The sequence below is a fragment of the Eutrema salsugineum genome, unplaced genomic scaffold (assembly GCF_000478725.1).
Source record: "Eutrema salsugineum unplaced genomic scaffold, Eutsalg1_0 scaffold_15, whole genome shotgun sequence".
Lineage (NCBI taxonomy): Eukaryota > Viridiplantae > Streptophyta > Magnoliopsida > Brassicales > Brassicaceae > Eutrema > Eutrema salsugineum.
In genome coordinates, this window is record NW_006256867.1 from 4,560,989 (window position 1) to 4,578,607 (window position 17,619).

General features: G+C 39.3%; 1 protein-coding gene across 1 annotated transcript; it reads left to right on the top strand.

Moving 5' to 3' along the window:
• The first annotated feature begins 3,683 nt into the window (after positions 1-3,683).
• Positions 3,684-5,018, top strand: LOC112088058. Its single transcript, XM_024158212.1, has one exon. The coding sequence runs from the start codon at positions 3,684-3,686 to the stop codon at positions 5,016-5,018; it is 1,335 nt and encodes a 444-aa protein (XP_024013980.1).
• The last annotated feature ends 12,601 nt before the right edge of the window (positions 5,019-17,619 follow it).

Consider the following 17,619-nt stretch of genomic DNA (forward strand, 5'->3'; position numbering starts at 1 on the left):
GAATAACCAATTAAACCAATATCAATCAAATTAAATCAGATTAATTTGTTTAAACCATCCCAAAATTAAAAATCCCTCATTCCTCCCCAACTCTCTTCAATCTACGATGAACAAACTCTAAATCGAGCCATCGACGAGCAACTCTCATCAACTCTGTCTCCCGATCTTGAATCGATTCCATCAGTCGTGAATCGATTCCATCTTCTCATTCATGTTCGATCAGTCCCGAACAAACGCGACTCCTCTCTTTTCGACTTAAATCCGGAAATCTCCACTCATTCCCTTCAATTCGATCTACAGAGAAAAAACTTCAACGCCGCTGCTCTGTTTTCACTTTTCCGTCGTCGCTGAACAAGTATTTTCTGGGCTTAAAGGGTAAACCATCGAGGCATATATCCACTCCTTTCGAAAATGATGCACCAGCAGAAAGGAAGAAACGAGAGGCTGCAAAAAAGAAGTAGAAGAAACAAGTTTGTTTTGGTTTTTGGTGAAATTAGTTGATGGTTTTTGGTGAAACTAGTAGATGGTTTATGTTGAAACTAGTAGAAGGTTTATTATTTTATGTTTTGTGAAACAAGATTCAGAAGGTTGAAAACTAGTAGAAGGTTTATTAATTTAATTCTGTTTTCAGATTTTTTTGGTTAGTACAACTGGTATTATCGCGCACAACTGGTGTTGTTAGTTTGTTGTTTATTCATTGATTAAATCTGTAACTAAAAATAAATATAACATTAATATTTTGTATAAATCATTTTAGTGATACAAAAATTTAAATATAACATACTATTTTTTCTTAAAATAAAAATATTTTAAATATATACTTTTTATTTTATTATTAATTACAAACAACACATTATTTCAAAATTTACAAATTATACGCAAATATTTACTTGTTAGTTTTGATTTTTGGTTTTATGGATATGTTCTACTAAATGTTTTAATGGCTTTATAGAAGAACTTTAATATACCACAATATCTCTTTGTGTTAACTTTAATCTAACAAAAAATATAATTTTAATTACATAATTTAATTATTTGCTTGTTAGTTTTGATCTTTAGCTTTATGAATATGTTGTACTAAATGTTTTAATAGTTTAAAGAAGAACTTTAATATACTATACTATATCTTTGTTTTAATTTTATTTTTTTACTAAAATATAATTTTGATTACTTGCTTGTTAATTTTGATTTTTGGCTTTATGGATATGTTGTACTAAATGTTTTAGTAGTTTTATACAAGAATTTTGATATAACATACTTTGATATAAACCCTTATAAGAAATTTTATAAACTTTTATAAAATCTTATAAACCTTTATAAACAATTAAACAGTATTGATCAACACTTAAAAAAAAGAAATTTTAAATATAATAATATAATAATAGTGAATATTCTTTTTATAATAATATAAAATAAAAAACGTCATATGTGCGCCGTCAAATTGCACGAACACCGTCAAAATAATTATAAAAATAGTTAATTACTTTTGTTGCGCCGTCAAATAATACACAAAGTTGTACCCAAGTAGGTAAGTTGTACTCTATTTTATTCTATTACATAGAGTTGTACTTTCATAGATAAAACGATTTTATTAGTTATACTGTACTAGAAATTGCATTTTTATTGTTGTACTTTTGAAAATAGGTAATAATAAGACATTTAAGAAACATATATATAATAAAATGTATAAAATTATATTTTTTGTTAATTTCTTATAACTATATAGCATTAGTTGTAATAGTTGTCATAGAAGTATAAGGTAGACATTATGAAAATATGATTTTTATGTTCTCAATATTCAAAAATGCATCAAATTGGATTTACTTCATCAAAATAGATATGAAATAGAGTCTTTAAACACATATTGTTTTCCGAAATGCGGTATTTTAAATAAAACGAAAAATGAAAAAAATAAGAAGTTCAAGTACACACTAGTTGTACCCGATAATTATACTAGTTGTACCTAAACATCACCAGCGATTCCTATTCTGCTTCCTCTTGTTCTGGTACATTAGGATCATTAAACAACCATGCTCCTAGTCCTCTTCCTCTTCCTCCTCCTCTTCCTCCTCTTCTTCTTCTTCCTCTCCCTCGATGTTCTCCAAATGATGGACCTAATTGTGTTGATGCGTCCTTTTTTCTTAATTATTTCAGGAGGAAATATACATTTTGCTCAGGAACAACCCAGTCATCTTTATGGGGGACTGGATAGATCGTCCTGCAGTAAGCCAACAACCAATGTTCCATCCAATAATAGTGGCAGCAAAATTCACGTAGATGGAGCTCCCTCTCCCCTCTCATAAAGATAGCAGCTGATATTGCATGCACACACGAGTAGTACCAGTTGTCTAAGTAATACTAGTGGTACTAAAAGCTTCTGGTTATTTATAGATAGATCGATTCAGATCGACGATTCCGAAAGATTCATATGTATTCTATTCTAGTACTATAATCTATTTAAATAACCAATGTAAAGCCCGAATAGACGTATACATAAACTTTACTAACAGAAAAAAATCACAAACATAACTTTTTAACTCTAACTCGTTTTTTTTTTTGTTGAAATGGGAAGAATTTATCTTCAAATCATGTTCAGGGTCGTCGAGAGCAGGTGAAGAAACGCCGTCGGATATGTGTTTTTCGAAAGTTACAGATCGCTGAAACTCTCAGAGTTTTGGAAGAAAACTCGTTTTTTTTACGTAACAAGAGAGGAAAAAAGAAGAAAAAGAGTGGGTCCTTTTAAAATTGATTGTGGTTTGGTGGTTGGGTTGGGTGGATCTGAATTAAAACTAATATTAATTGGTGTGAGATTGGTTTGGTTTAAAGAGAGGGAAAAAGGTAAAAAAATTGTGGGGTCCATTCAAAAAGAAGGAGTAAAAAAGAGGAGTTTAACCTCAAATGCTCTTAATGAGTTTTAAAAATTCTATATACTCCCTTTTTATTCTACATACTCCTCTCTATTTCTCCCTATTTTTCACCCTCCCTTTTTACTTTACCCTTTATTTAAAAATGGCCCCACTCCCTTTAAATCAAACCAATTAATTTCTCACCCATCCCACACCAATTAATTTTGGTTTTACTTTGAACCTACCCAGCCCAACCACCTATGTTAATGGGACCCACTCTCTTCTTCTTCTTTCTTCTTCTTTCTTCTTCTTTGTACGTAGAAACCAGAAAAAAAATTTTTACAGCTCCCTTCCCTTGAAGCTTCAGCGATTTCCTTCAAAACTCTGGAAGCTTCAGCGATCTTCAACCCTTGACAAATACATATCCTGCAGCATTTCTTCAGCTGATCTCGACGACCCAGAACGTGATTTGAAGGTAAATTCTTCTCTTTTCAACAAAAAAACGAGTTTATGCATTTAGGGTTTAGAAATTATGTTTGTGGTTTTTTTTTCTGTTAGTAAACTTATGTATACGTTTGTTCGGGATTTACATTGGTTATTTAAGTATACTAGAGTACTAGAATACGTATGAATCTTCAGAAGCGTCGATCTGTAACCAGAAGCTTTTAGTACAACTGGTTTTCCTTAGACAACTGGTGCAACTAGTACTACTGGTGTACAACTATAAATATATTCTAACAGTTTTTATTTTTTTCTTTTAACAGAACGATGAGTAACACTCGATGCACAATCATATGTTTTGATTCGGGGGGATGTTATTCAAAGGACGGTGAATACATGAGGTGGAACTCAGAAGAGGTTGAAATTCATACTTTAGTGATTAAGACATCTATGGAAGAGATCACTTACAATGGACTGGTTGATAAAATTTGCAAAAAGCTTATGGTAGATGGAGCTATGACGCAGCTTAGACTTAGCTACTTTCCACTGATATTGGATCCCAAGAAGCCATCATATGTTCGGAATGATGAAGATGTATTTGGTTATCTAATGCAAGTGAATAATAATCAGTGTAGAAGGGTTTTGCATGTGGAGCTCATCACAGATGTTGAGCAAAATGAGGGATTTGTGCAACCGTCAGAGCCACAACATGGTGATGATGTTAATGATGGTATGGATACTTTTTACAAAGGTGAACCATCAGAACCGCAGAAAGAAGATGTTGTTAGTGAAGATGCTGAAGATGGTGAAGATGGTGAAGATGTTGGAAATAATGTGCATGAAGACTTTGGTATGTATGATGATATTGAGGTGGCACCTGCTGTAAAAGGAGATGTGTACGTGAATCATACATGGGAAGATGGTATTGATTTAGTTGTAGGACAAGAATTTGGCAAAAAGGAGTCATTACAAGAATTAGTGTTTGTAGCCTCCCGTAAAAATGGTTTTGAGTTTGATATCATCCAGTCAGATACACGTCGATATGTGTTAAAATGTCGTGGAGCAAAAGATGGGTGTAAGTGGTATTTACGAGCTGCAAAGACGAAGAATTCAGATCTTTTCTCAGTTAGAACGTACATCAAGATTCATACATGTTCTCGAGCTACTACAGTTACAAGCAAAAATCGAAGGAAAGGCACACCACAGTTGGTCAGGTCTATTTGTCATTCTGATTATCCAGGCAAACTTAAAACTCCAGCACCACAAGAACTGATTGGTTTGGTTCAAAACGCATTTGGTGTTAAAGTATCATACTCTACTGCATGGAGAGGTAAAAGAGCAGCTGCTAATGATGTGCGGAGAAGTCCAGAGGAGAGTTATCAGTTGTTGCACTCTTATTTGTATATGCTAGAGTACATGAACCCTGGTACACGCACTTATGTGGAATTGGATGAGGGAAACAGGTTTAAGTATCTTTTCTTTGCCTTGGGAGCTTGCCTTGAGGGTTTTCAAGTCATGAGAAAAGTGATTGTTGTGGATGCTACCCACCTTAAAAATGCATATGGTGGTGTTTTAATTGTTGCTACAGCTCAGGATCCTGACCATCACCATTATCCAATTGCTTTTGGTGTAGTTGATGGTGAGAAAGAGGCAAGTTGGATGTGGTTTATGAGCAAGTTGAGATCAGTTGTACAGTTCCTGAACTGGTTTTTCTTTCTGATAGAAACGTAAGTCTCCTCAAGTCAATACGTGAGGTCTTTCCATTGTCTCAGAATGGTGTTTGTATATATCATTTGTCTCAAAACGTGAAAGGGAATGTCAGTGGAGTCAATAGAGCAACTTGTGCGAAGAAGTTCCGAGCTTGTGCTCATGCTTATACAGAGAATGAATTCTTGACACTATATAGTGCTTTTAGGGAAAATGTATCCAGATGCAGCCGACTATCTGGACAGAACTGTTGGTGAGGAGAAATGGGCAAGATGCTATTTTCCCGGAGACAGGTATAACATAGACACCACCAATTGTGCAGAATCTATCAATGGCGTTTTTGTAGAAGCAAGGAAATACTCGCTGTTACCAATGATTGATGTGATTATTGCAAAATTAGCTGAATGGTTTAACAAGTATAGGAAGGCGTCTAATGAAGTTTCTACGGCACATAAGCTTGTGCCATATGTGGAGAACGAAATGCATGTGAGATGTGTGGAAGCAAATACCTTGACGGTGCATGAGTTAAACAGCTACCACCTTGAGTACAATGTGATTGGGCGTGATGGCAAGGTTTATCTCGTTGATATGAGAAATAAAAGTTGCAGTTGCAAGAGGTTTGATATCGATAAGTATCCGTGTGTGCATGCAATAGCAGCTGCTATCTTTATGAGTGGGGATAGAGAGCTCCATCTACGTGAATTTTTCTCCCACTATTATTGGATGGAACATTGGTCGTTGGCTTACTGCAGGACAATCTATCCAGTCCCCCATAAAGATGACTGGGTTGTTCCTGACCATATCCGAGCAAAATGTATATTTCCTCCAGAAATAATTAAGAAACAAGGACGCATCAACATAATTAGGCATCCATCAGTTGGAGAACATCGAGGGAGAGGAAGAGGAAGAAGAGGAGGAAGAGGAGGAGGAAGAGGAAGAGGACTAGGAGCATGGTTGTTTAATGATCCTAATGTACCAGAGCAAGAGGAAGGAGAATAGTAATCGCTGTACAACTAGTACAACTATCGGGTACAACTAGTATAACTATGCAGGTACAACTAGTATAACTATCGGGTACAACTAGTACAACTATCGAATACAACTAGTACAACTATCGGGTACAACTAGTACAACTATCAGGTACTGGATCTTTTTTTTTTTTTTTTAATTCCGCATTTCGGAAAGCAGGATGTGTTTAAGGATTTAGTTTCATATCTATTTTGATGATGTAAATCCAACTTGATGCATTTTTGAATATTGAGAACACAAAAATCATATTTTCATAACATATACCTTATACTTCTATGACAACTATTATAACTAATGCTATATAGTTATAAGAAATTAACAAAAAAACATAATTTTATACATTTAATTATCTATATGTGTCTTAAATGTCTTATTATTAACTATTTTCAAAAGTACAACTATAAAAATGTAATTTCTAGTACGATATAACTAATAAAATCGTTTTATCTATGAAAGTACAACTCTGTGTAATAAAAAAAAATAGAGTACAACTTACCTACTTGGGTACAACTTTGTATATTATTTGACGGTGCGAAAAAAGTAATTAATTATTTTTATAATTATTTTGCCGGCGCTCGTGTAGTTTGACGGCGCTCGTGTAATTTGACGGCGCTCGTGTAATTTGACGGCGCACATGTGGTTTTTGGGCCTGAAAATTTCCTTTTGTTCTAGTTTCAACAACACTAGTTGTACGCAATAATACCAGTTGTACTTAAAAATCTGAAAACATAATTTAATTAAAACAGTAAACCTCCTAGTAGTTTTAACTAAAACCTGTTTCACCAAACATAAAAAACCTCCTACTAGTTTCAACCTAAACCATCTACTAGTTTCACCAAAAACCAATAACTAGTTTCAACAAAAACAAAAAAAAAACTTGTTTCTTCTACTTCTTTTTTTCAGCCTCTCGTTTCTTCCTTTCTCCTGGTGCATCATTTTTGTAAGGAGTGGATATATGCCTCGATGGTTTACCCTTTCTCCTATTCCTAATGAGCTCAGCCGTCCTTTTAGCCTCAGCACTCTTCCGCATACATATTTTGTAGCGTGGTTTCTTTGCTGGTGGTTCAGGAGTCTCCGCAGGTACAGGTGTAGGTGCGTTTGTGGTCTCCACTGCAGGTGCAGGTACGTCTGTGGTCTCCTCTGCAGGTACAGGTGCAGGTGCGTCCCTGGTCTCCTCCGCAGGTACAGGTGCAGGTGTGTCCCTGGTCTCCTCCGCAGGTACAGGTGCAGGTGCGTCCCTAGTCTCCTCTGCAGGTGTCTTCTCCATACCCTTATCACCTACATTGCAAAATAAATTTTTTTTTGAACATACACTTATGAGCGAGGAAAGAAATAAATATCTTTTTTTACCTCTTGCATTTGATCCTCCACCTGTTTCATACACTCTCCCCACATCTTCATACTGAAAATCCATAAAATCTGAATCTCTCCTTTGATCAGCTATTTTCATTTCTACAGAATTCAGTCTTGTGTCCATCTCATGAACCTTCTCATTAATCTTCCTAAACCCTTCTTCCATTTTCTCGTTAATTTTTATAAACCCTTCTTCCATCATCTTCAACACATCCTCACTTCCTACCGCTTCAGTATCTGTCGGTTTGGGCAATGGCTGGTCTTCTCGGGATTTAACATCTAATAGGTACAGATCCTTCAAGTGTATCTTCTTCTTTTGTTGGACTAAAATCGTGTGCCAACTATCAACAACAGGGTCAGAAACAGCATCATCCTCTCCTACTTCGAAGTCATCCCATACATGCTCGTCTAGGATGTCAAGCAAGAGTTTGGCTTCTCCATCTTCAGGTACCAAGATACTAATAATATCCTGTTTAACGAAAGACAAAAATTAAATTAAACTAAATCTCTAATAATGTATAAATATAAAATTAAAGGAGACTCCTAAACCTTTGTATCTCCAAGCACTTCATAAATATCAGCTAAAGAAAATCCTGTTTTGCCTGTTCTCTTAAACTTCCACTTGCACATTTTTGGACAATCACCATCTGCATTCCCAACTTTTTCTTGAAATGCTGCTTTTAGAACCGGGATAGATTCAAACGCCAAAATCTGCACATATAATCGTACTAGTTATGCCAGTTCTACTGATAGACAAGACTTTTTAGGGTCTCAGGGCTATCAATCCCCTTGTCAATGTAGCACAAAGAGGTTTATCAATCCAGATGTGGTGTTAGACACTAAGCTATATGATCAAGTTCTTAATTCAAGCAAACAAGAGTGGGTTTTGATTAATCTAGAGACAAATATAAACATAAACAGGATTAAAGACTAATGACAATGACAAATGATATGATGTGAATATGATATGATGGAGGCATGAGATTCTAGACATGATAGTTGGTTAGGGTGCTTTAGTGTTAAACTAGAAATGCTAATGACAATGATGAGACATGATTCAAGTGATTAAGAACTCTAATCTAGGTTAATCCTCTCATGAAGGTATTAACCCCTATACTAATCCATTTTCAAACCAAATTCCCATTTGTGAAATATGAATCAATATGCATTAATAAACAGTTCTCAATGATCATTCAAGCATTTAACAAATCATTTCCATGATGAAAAATTACTTAAACCTCTAACACAACTCTTTCAGGAATTTCATCAAACACTTTTGGTGCATGAAATTCCCAGAATCTAGATTTCAAGTGATTATCAAGGATCTAGCATAGAGAACAGTTGTTTAGAGAAATGAACCAATGAATCTAGCCCTAAGCACTCCTAATCTAACACTTTAGCTCCCTAACCTACACATCTAGAACCTCATTAAGGTAACTACTCACTAATCATGATCAACACACTAGATCCTTTGCAAAATGTGTTGTTAATCATGATTAGAAGTTGATTTTGATGAATCGAAATGATGAACAAGATGGAAAGAAACTGCAAATCGATTTAAACTCTCTAAACAAATTGTATTAAGTGGTTTTTCACAAAAGGGGAAAAAAGACTAAAAGTAGATTAAGTCCCTCCACAAATTAGGTCTAAAAACCTTATAAAAGAAGCTTGGGCGAACCGGGTCAACCCGGAACAAACTGGGTACTGACCCGGCCTTGATGGGCAAAGAAGGGTTTGCCACGGTCTGGTGCATCCTTGGTGTGACCGTGGCATTCCTGACCGTGTCAAAGTTTTTACTTGTGTTCTTGGTTCCTTTTGTTGCCGCGGTCTGATCAAGCTTCATCTGGGACTCGTGGCAAGTTAGCCGTGTCAAACGCCGAAGATGTGTAGAGGTTGCCACGGTCAAGCCTCCAGACCGTGGCATTCACACCGTGCCAAAACTCGCATGCATGTGAGTACCTTCCCAGCCAAGTATATGCTTGCCACGGCCAAGTCTCAGGCCGTGGCATTGAGATCGTGTCAAAAGCCGAAACTGTGTAGAAGTTATCTCCAGCCTCTTGTTCATTTGCCACGGTCAAGTCCTAGACCGTGGCATTCAGCTCGTGCCAATCGCCGAAGGTTGCAAGATGTTGCCACGGCCAAGCTTCATACCGTGGCATGTTTAACTTAGTCATCCTGGGCTGTCTGGACCATCTCGCATTCCGGAGAGTGTAACTTCCTGGAGACCTGTCCGAATTGAGTGATTCAGGTTTCAGAAGACAGAGGACTCATTTATCTCCAACTTTGATGAAGGAAGTTTCAGTGCTTGGGAAGTGTAAGGTTTCCTGGAGGGAACATCTTTGAAGTGCATTTACACGACCAGAGAGAAGCGTCTAGACATGTGTCCATTCCGGAGACCGTATCTTTCTGCTCAAAGCTCCGAATTGACTGATCTCGGTTGTTCTGGAAAGAAGACTCAAATGTCTCTGATTCTCATGAAGGCCGCGGAAACTGATTCGGTCTGGAAGTGCACCGTCCTTCGCATCCTTCAGAACTGATCTGCTCGGTCCGGAATACCTGCGAGACAGGGGTTTCTTCCGACGAGCTTATCTCTCTGCTCACGCGTCCGAATTCCACGATTCCAATTGCTATGAGACCGTCCTCCAATGCTCTCCAACTTCTATGAAGGACCCGCCGTCTGAATCGGACCGGAAGGCTCCCCGGACGGGCGATTTCTGAGACTCGTTCACACCCGGAGATTTTGGCCGATACACTTCATTCGCGGTACGTGAAAATGGCCGGTAAAGCTTCCCGCGGTACATGAAAATGGCCGGTAAAACCTTCCTGGCCAGCGAGAATGGCCGATAATCTCCCAAGACCTGATTTTTCCACTTTTTCAAGCTTTGCTCACCATTCCACCTCCTGGATTCATCTTTTCAGTTCCATATTCACCTGACAGACACTCAAAATATGCAAAGACTCATTGGGACCTAATGCATCTCCTAAGTTCTAAAATAAACCCTAAGGACCTAAAATGCATGAAATAAAACATGATTTGGGATGATTTATGCAACCTAAATGATGCAAATTATGAACATATCAAAAGACCAAAAAAAAAATAAAAACATCCTCAAGCAAAAAGAACAAATGAGAGAAAGAGGTTGTATGCAATGGGAGTTCACATTTTCTTTTTGAGAGAAGTGATCACAATGAGAATTCAAGTTCATGCTCAATTATGCAATGCAAAGTCATACTCAGATATATGTCAACTCAGCAAGGAATCTCCACAAGTTCTTCTCTCTCTCAACTCTTTCACATTCATTAAGCCTTTATCAGGTGGATCTCATGATGCAAGGTTTAAACAAGCTGGCTTGGCTAGGGAGAGGCTATGAGATTAAAATGATCTCATCAGTGTTCAAGTGGGTTAAATGCAGCAAAGGGATCTCTCTATGAACGATCAAACTTTGGCAGAATGCTAAAGGTAAAAAGCAACCTATGCATACAAGGGCAAAGACTCATCACTCCCCACCCTCTACTCAAAGCTTCCTCACTTGCTCAAAAATCCTCACTTTTCACTCTCATTTTCCTCTCACTAGGGGATTTACTTTTCACATTTCCTCTCAAGTCTTGGAACTCAAACTTTACACAGCTCTTTTTCTTTTACAACTTCTAGCCTCTTCTTTCTTTCTTAACAAAACATTTGAGCCTTTCGGCTTCTTTTCTTCCTTTTTTTTTACTTAGAGGCTAGACTCTTTCTTTTCAACAAACCAGAGCTCACTTTCTCAAAACACCAAGACTGATTTCTTTTTCTTTCATTCCCCTAGCTATTTTCACTCTCTCTTTCCCACTCATCTCACCTTTTTCCACTCACCAAAAAGTCTTTTCCCCCACACTTATTCCTCGCCAAAACTCTCAGTTCCTAGATGTTGGAACACAGCTCTCAATGAGACCTGCCCTTGTCGCTCTAAACCTAACACTTTCTGCTAAGTTTGATCCAAGGTGGCCTTTCAATTCACACACAAACATTGGCTTGAAAGAAGGATGGGTTTAAGGTATGGGAACTGATCCATGACGTGGATTCAGCTACTTGAGCTAAGGAAAAGAGTGGTAAAAACGATGGTTCTAGCTCAAGTATGTATATTGGTATCCACAAGCTTTTTCAAACAATGCATCACAAGATATTTTCAAGTCAAGTTCAAGGTTCCCACTTAATTAGAGTTGAGTTCAATTCAAACTTGCTTCTCAGATTCAAATCATTTCAGACTTTGCAAGCACAGAAAAAGATTCACAAGCATATTCAATTCAAGTTCTCAAAGTGATGTACTCTCTAGAAAACCTATCATTACTCCTTGCAAGATGCAACCTATATGCAAATGCAATCTAGACTCAATCCTAAAAAATGAGAATGCAACTACATGATCATTTTTTTTTTTTTTTTTTTTTTTATATGCACTTAGATGAGATTACATGAATATGCAACTAGAATGTGACTCAAGACTCAAAGTGTAAAATAGGAAAATAGAAAACATGATTAGTAAAGGATGAAACTCCCCCCCACACTTAAATAACACAGTCCCTTGTGTTATAAAAGTATGAGAAAGAAGTGAAACCAAAGCAAACAGGCAAAATGCAAAAGAAAAAGAAAGTCTACATGCTATTTACAAGGTTTTGAGTGTTTACCTCAATCACTGAGGTCTGATCCCAAGTAATGGGATGGATTGGAGGTTGAACATGATGGGGTGGAATATCTGGGTGGGCTGCTCTCAGGTGAGTCTGGTTGGAATGCTGTGGCCGGATTCACCCAATCTTCTTTTCCTGGAGGTAGCGCAAAGTCATTGGCAGCTGTGCTTTCTCCCACCTCTTCGTTTGTATCTCGTTTGGGTGAGGTGGCTGGAGCTGTGAGCTTTTTAACCTTCTTCTTAAGCTGCCTAACACAGTCAACCAGCTTGTGGATCGTTTTGTCTTGCCATTTGCACCATTTCTGAAGGGTGTTAACTCTGGAATACAGCTTCCTTGTGTGATAGTCAGGCTCACCCCAAAAGTAAGGATCAAAGTGATACCTTCCTGCTCCCATCCTTCTTTCAAAATCTCTTGGCTCCTCATGCTCACAACCAGTGGTCCTAGTTGTGTCTTCCTCGTCAGCTGGCTCTTTACCCTTAGAATTAATTGGCTTCTTACATTTGGGAATTGGAGGGTGAATGGCTGAGTTGTAGAGCTGATCCTTGAGGACAATAAAGGAGACATTGTGCCTTTCTGTGAGAGTGGTGATGGCTGGGTTTGGCAACAGAACATGAACTTTTTCATCTTGCAAGAGCTTGAAAGTGTACAAGAAGTGTACACCATTGCTTTCTTTTAGAAACCCAACCTTGGTGAGGGTAACTTCATCAATCAACCCAGGTCTGACTGCAGCATTATCAAAGACAAAACCTCTTGCTTTCAGAATTTTTGTCACTAGCCATCCATTGTGCAACTTAGTGAGCTTCTTTCTTTTACCCTCACTCCAAGCAATGTCCTTGTAAATCAGCATTTGGCGTGCCAAGAATGCACCACTAGAAGGGATGTAATGTGGAAGGTGAAACTCTCTCTTGCTCTTCAAGTGACTGATGAGAGGATGAAGACCCATACCCAATAGCTCCATGTCAGCTAGATGCACCACTCCATCATTGTGCTTGGTAAAGAACATTTGGCAAAGCACCTTGTGAGCATAGCGGATTGCTGGGTTTCTTATCCATGAACTCTTGCATCTTCCTCCTCTGAAGCTCCCAAAAGCAATTGTATCCCACAAGTCAGTGATCATGTGATCAGGGTATGTAAACTTCACTGTCTCTTCTTGTGCAGGTCTTGTAAAAGCAAAGATCTCATCAAGTTCTTTGAAGCTTACATGGTGTTGTGCACCATCTATTTTGAACTCTATGTGCCCAAGACCATTGCCCTCTTTGATTCTTGCATCTCTTGGGCCATATCCACAAACTTGAAGGGATGCAAGAAATTCCTGTGTAACACCATCATGAGCCACATCTTTCATCTCAAAGAATCCACCAAACCCCATGTTATTGAAAATGAGCTGAACCTCTTCAAGAATACCCATCTTCCTCAGCAGTTCCATATCAGGGAACTTGGTTTGCTGCACTTTTGCATCTCTGAACATGTCAAAGTAATCATCAAAAGTTGGCTCTCTTTCCTCAGAACCTGGCTTTGCTTTCTTGGCCCGCTTCAATGCTGTTTCAGGGTCACTCTCTGTTCCTTCTTCATCCTCAGCCACAACCACCTCTTTTCCTGCTCTGTGAACGACCTCAACCAATGCCAGCTCTGTACCAGAAGTTTTTGAAGTGGAGGCCTTTGTTTTCTTTGGTGCAGCAATCTTCTTTGTTTTCTTCTCAGCTGAATCCTTTGGCTTTCTCCTCCTTTTCTGTTTCTCGAAAACTTTGTGCCCAAAAGGCAAAATCTGCTCCTCTGATTTCTCTTTTTTAGATTTCTCCATGGCTGCTTGTCTTTTTGTTCCTCCCATCCTGCATTTTCTCAAACCATTGTAAGCACCAAAGCAAGAGAACAACAAAAGTTTTTCAAAAATTCACCAAGTTCATGAGCAGCACCAATTGATTTTTCTTTAAAAGAAGGTATTTCAAGCTGATTAAAAACTCATTAAACTCAAAGAAATGGCAAGAAGCAATGCACATAAAGAGTTCAGCTTGAAACACAATTTCTAAAAAAAAATCGATTCACATGATGATTTTCAAGAAAATTTCTCAAAAATTCCAAGAACAGGTCATTCTCAAGCAAGATTCATGAAATCCCTATCCATTCTACTTGCACAATACTCACAAAATGATTCCAAGGTATCAAGAAGTCCATTAAAATCGATTCCATTTGCTTTTCTCTGTTCATGAACAGTACACTAAAGCATGGAAAAGGTGAGTTTTAACAGATTAAATACCTTGGAATCTTCAAGTTTCGAGTGTAAAACGGATGTGCAACAAGAAACTAGACAGGATTACGAGTTCAATGCAGTTGGAATCACTCAATTTGATGCAGCAACGAGAGAGATATGAGAGTTTAGAGTTCAAGAATGGAAAGGAAGGTGCAAACTCTCGATGAAGAAGGGGGAGTGGTGGGGAACAGCTGGCTTGGCGCGTGGGTTGACCGGTCAACGTCCGTACGGTCAACCAAAATTCAAATTTTTGGTCGCACCTGGTTGACCGTGGCATGTGGTCGTGGCTTCAGCTCGAGAACGCTTCCTCTTTGCCGCGGTCTTGGTGTGGCCGTGGCAACTAGACCGTGGCAAAGGCCGAACCTCGTCTCTTTTCCTTTCTCTTGCCACGATCTGATCATTTCCCGTGGCAAACTCCTCGTGGCCGTGCTTATTCGTCGGTCAAACTCTCCTGATTTTTGCCGCGGCCAAAGCCTTAGCCCGTGTCCTTTAGACCGTGGCATTGTCCGAACATTGGTCGATTCACTTCTCTTTTTGCCACGGTCACATTTTCTTCCCGTGTCATTACTACCGTGGCAAAGGCCGAACCGGGGTTGTGCACCATTTGCTTTGCCACGGCCACATCTTGGACTCGTGTCTTGTAGAACGTGTCATCCCACGAACCTTGGCCGCTTCGCTTTTGCTTAGCCACGGCCAGGTCTTCATCCCGTGGCACTCCTCTCGTGGCAAACCCCGAGCATTGGACGTTCCCCCTGCATTTTGCCACGGCCTAAGATTCATCCCGTGGCAACCCCAACCGTGGCAAACTCCGAGCCTCATCCATTCTTCTTTTTCCTTTGCCGCGGCCGCCTAGGTTCCATGTCACAAGACCGTGGCATTCGCCGAACATATGCTTCTTTTGCCACGGCCAGGCCTTTAGACCGTGATTATCTCTCCGTGGCAACAGAAAGGGGCTTGCCACGCCTTGTTCTTTACCGTGGCATTCTTCATTCCTTCATTTCTTTTCATGCTGCATTCACTTTCCAAAGGTTCAGACTCACACCTAACACCTGTAAACACTCAACAGACCCATCAAAACATTCAAAACATAAAAAGAAAAGAATCAAAAGATCAAAAGCATATTTACAAAGGGTAAGCTTGGGGTGTCTCCCAAGAGCACTTTGTTTAATGTCTCTAAGTTTGACTTTGGTAACCTGATTAACAGGCTGGTGGATCAAGAAGGGGAACTGATGTAGCTTCCTCCTTCCCTTGTGAAACTAAGTAGTGCTTGATTCTCTGTCCATTCACCACAAATTCCTGACCATTCTTCCCTTCTAAGACAATGGCACCATAAGGCCTCACTTCAAGAACTTTGAAAGGTCCAGACCACCTAGACTTAAGCTTTCCTGGAAACAACTTAAGTCTAGAGTTGAAAAGCAACACCAAATCACCATTCTTGAACTCCCTTTTTAGAATCTTCTGGTCATGCAGGGCCTTGGTCTTCTCCTTATAAAATTTTGAGCTTTCAAAAGCTTCAAGCCTGATTTCCTCAAGTTCATGGAGTTGCATGATCCTTTTCTCTTGAGCTGTCTTGATATCAAAGTTTATAAACTTCACAGCCCACATAGCTTTGTACTCCAACTCAATAGGAAGGTGGCAGCTCTTCCCATATAGCAAACTGAATGGTGATGTTCCAATTGGAGTTTTGAAGGCAGTCCTGTAAGCCCATAATGCATCATCTAGCCTTTTGCTCCAATCCTTTCTGCTTGAGCTAACAGTCCTCTCAAGAATGGCCTTGATCTGTCTATTGGATACTTCAACCTGGCCACTAGTTTGAGGATGATATGGAGTAGCTATCTTATGTTTAACTCCATACTTTCTCAATAAACCTTCCAGAGTCTTGTTCACAAAATGGGATCCTCCATCAGAGATGACAACCCTGGGAACTCCAAACCTTGGGAAGATGATGTTCTTGAACAGCCTCACTACAACCTTGGAATCATTGGTAGGGGAAGCAATGGCCTCAACCCATTTGGACACATAGTCCACAGCAACAAGTATGTATTGATTTCCATAAGATGAAATGAAAGGTCCCATAAAGTCAATCCCCCAGCAATCAAAGATCTCAACCTCTAGAATGGGGTTTTGAGGCATCTCACTTCTCTTAGATATGTTCCCATGCCTCTGACAGGCATCACATGCTGAAACCACCAACTGGGCATCTTTGAACATTGTAGGCCACCAAAACCCACTCTGAAGAACCTTTGCCACAGTTTTGAATGCCCCCATGTGACCTCCAAAGGCAGAACCATGACATTCTTGCAACACAGGTTGCATCTCCTCTTCAGCAAGACACCTTCTGTAAAGCTGATCCTTGTTCAGAACATAGAGGTAGGGCTCATCCCAATAGTATCTCTGGACATCTCTGAAGAACTTTTTCCTCTTGTAGCGCATCTAATTCAGGAGGCTCCACCCCACATGCAAGATAGTTCACTATGTCTGCAAACCAAGGCATCCTCCTTTCTTGAATGCTCTCTACTTCCTCAAAATCCAAGTATGAATGGAGCACCATCAGAGACTCTTCAGGCAAAGTATCATCTATGGGAACTTTTTCTTCAATCCTCAGCCTTGAGAGATGGTCTGCAGCCCCATTCTCAATGCCCTTCTTATCAAGCACCTCCATATCAAACTCCTGGAGCAATAAAACCCATCTCAACAGCCTTGGCTTGGCATCTTTCTTGGTCATCAAGTACCTGAGGGCTGCATGATCGGTATACACAATGACCTTTGATCCCACCAGGTAGCTTCTGAACTTATCAAAGGCAAAAACTATTGCCAGCATTTCCTTTTCAGTTGTAGCATACTTTTCTTGGGCAGAGTCAAGTGTTCTACTGGCATAGTAGATCACATGCAGCTTCTTGTCTTTCTTTTGTCCAAGTACTGCTCCAACAGCAAAGTCAGAAGCATCTGTCATGACCTCAAAAGGTAGAGACCAGTCCGGTGCCTGAACTATTGGTGCACTAACCAATGCCTCCTTGATCAACTTGAAGGCTTCTTCACATTCAGCATCAAAGATGAAATCCACTTCCTTACACAACAGTCTTGTTAAGGGCCTGGCAATCCTTGAGAAGTCCTTTATGAATCTTCTATAAAACCCTGCATGACCCAGGAAGCTCCTTATCCCTTTAACTGAAGTGGGGGTTTGCAAATTCACCATCACCTCCACCTTTGCCTTATCAACCTCAATACCCTTTTCAGAGACCTTGTGCCCAAGGACTATTCCTTCTTGCACCATGAAATGACACTTCTCCCAGTTCAGCACCAAGTTGTGCTGCTCATATCTCTCCAACACGCTGT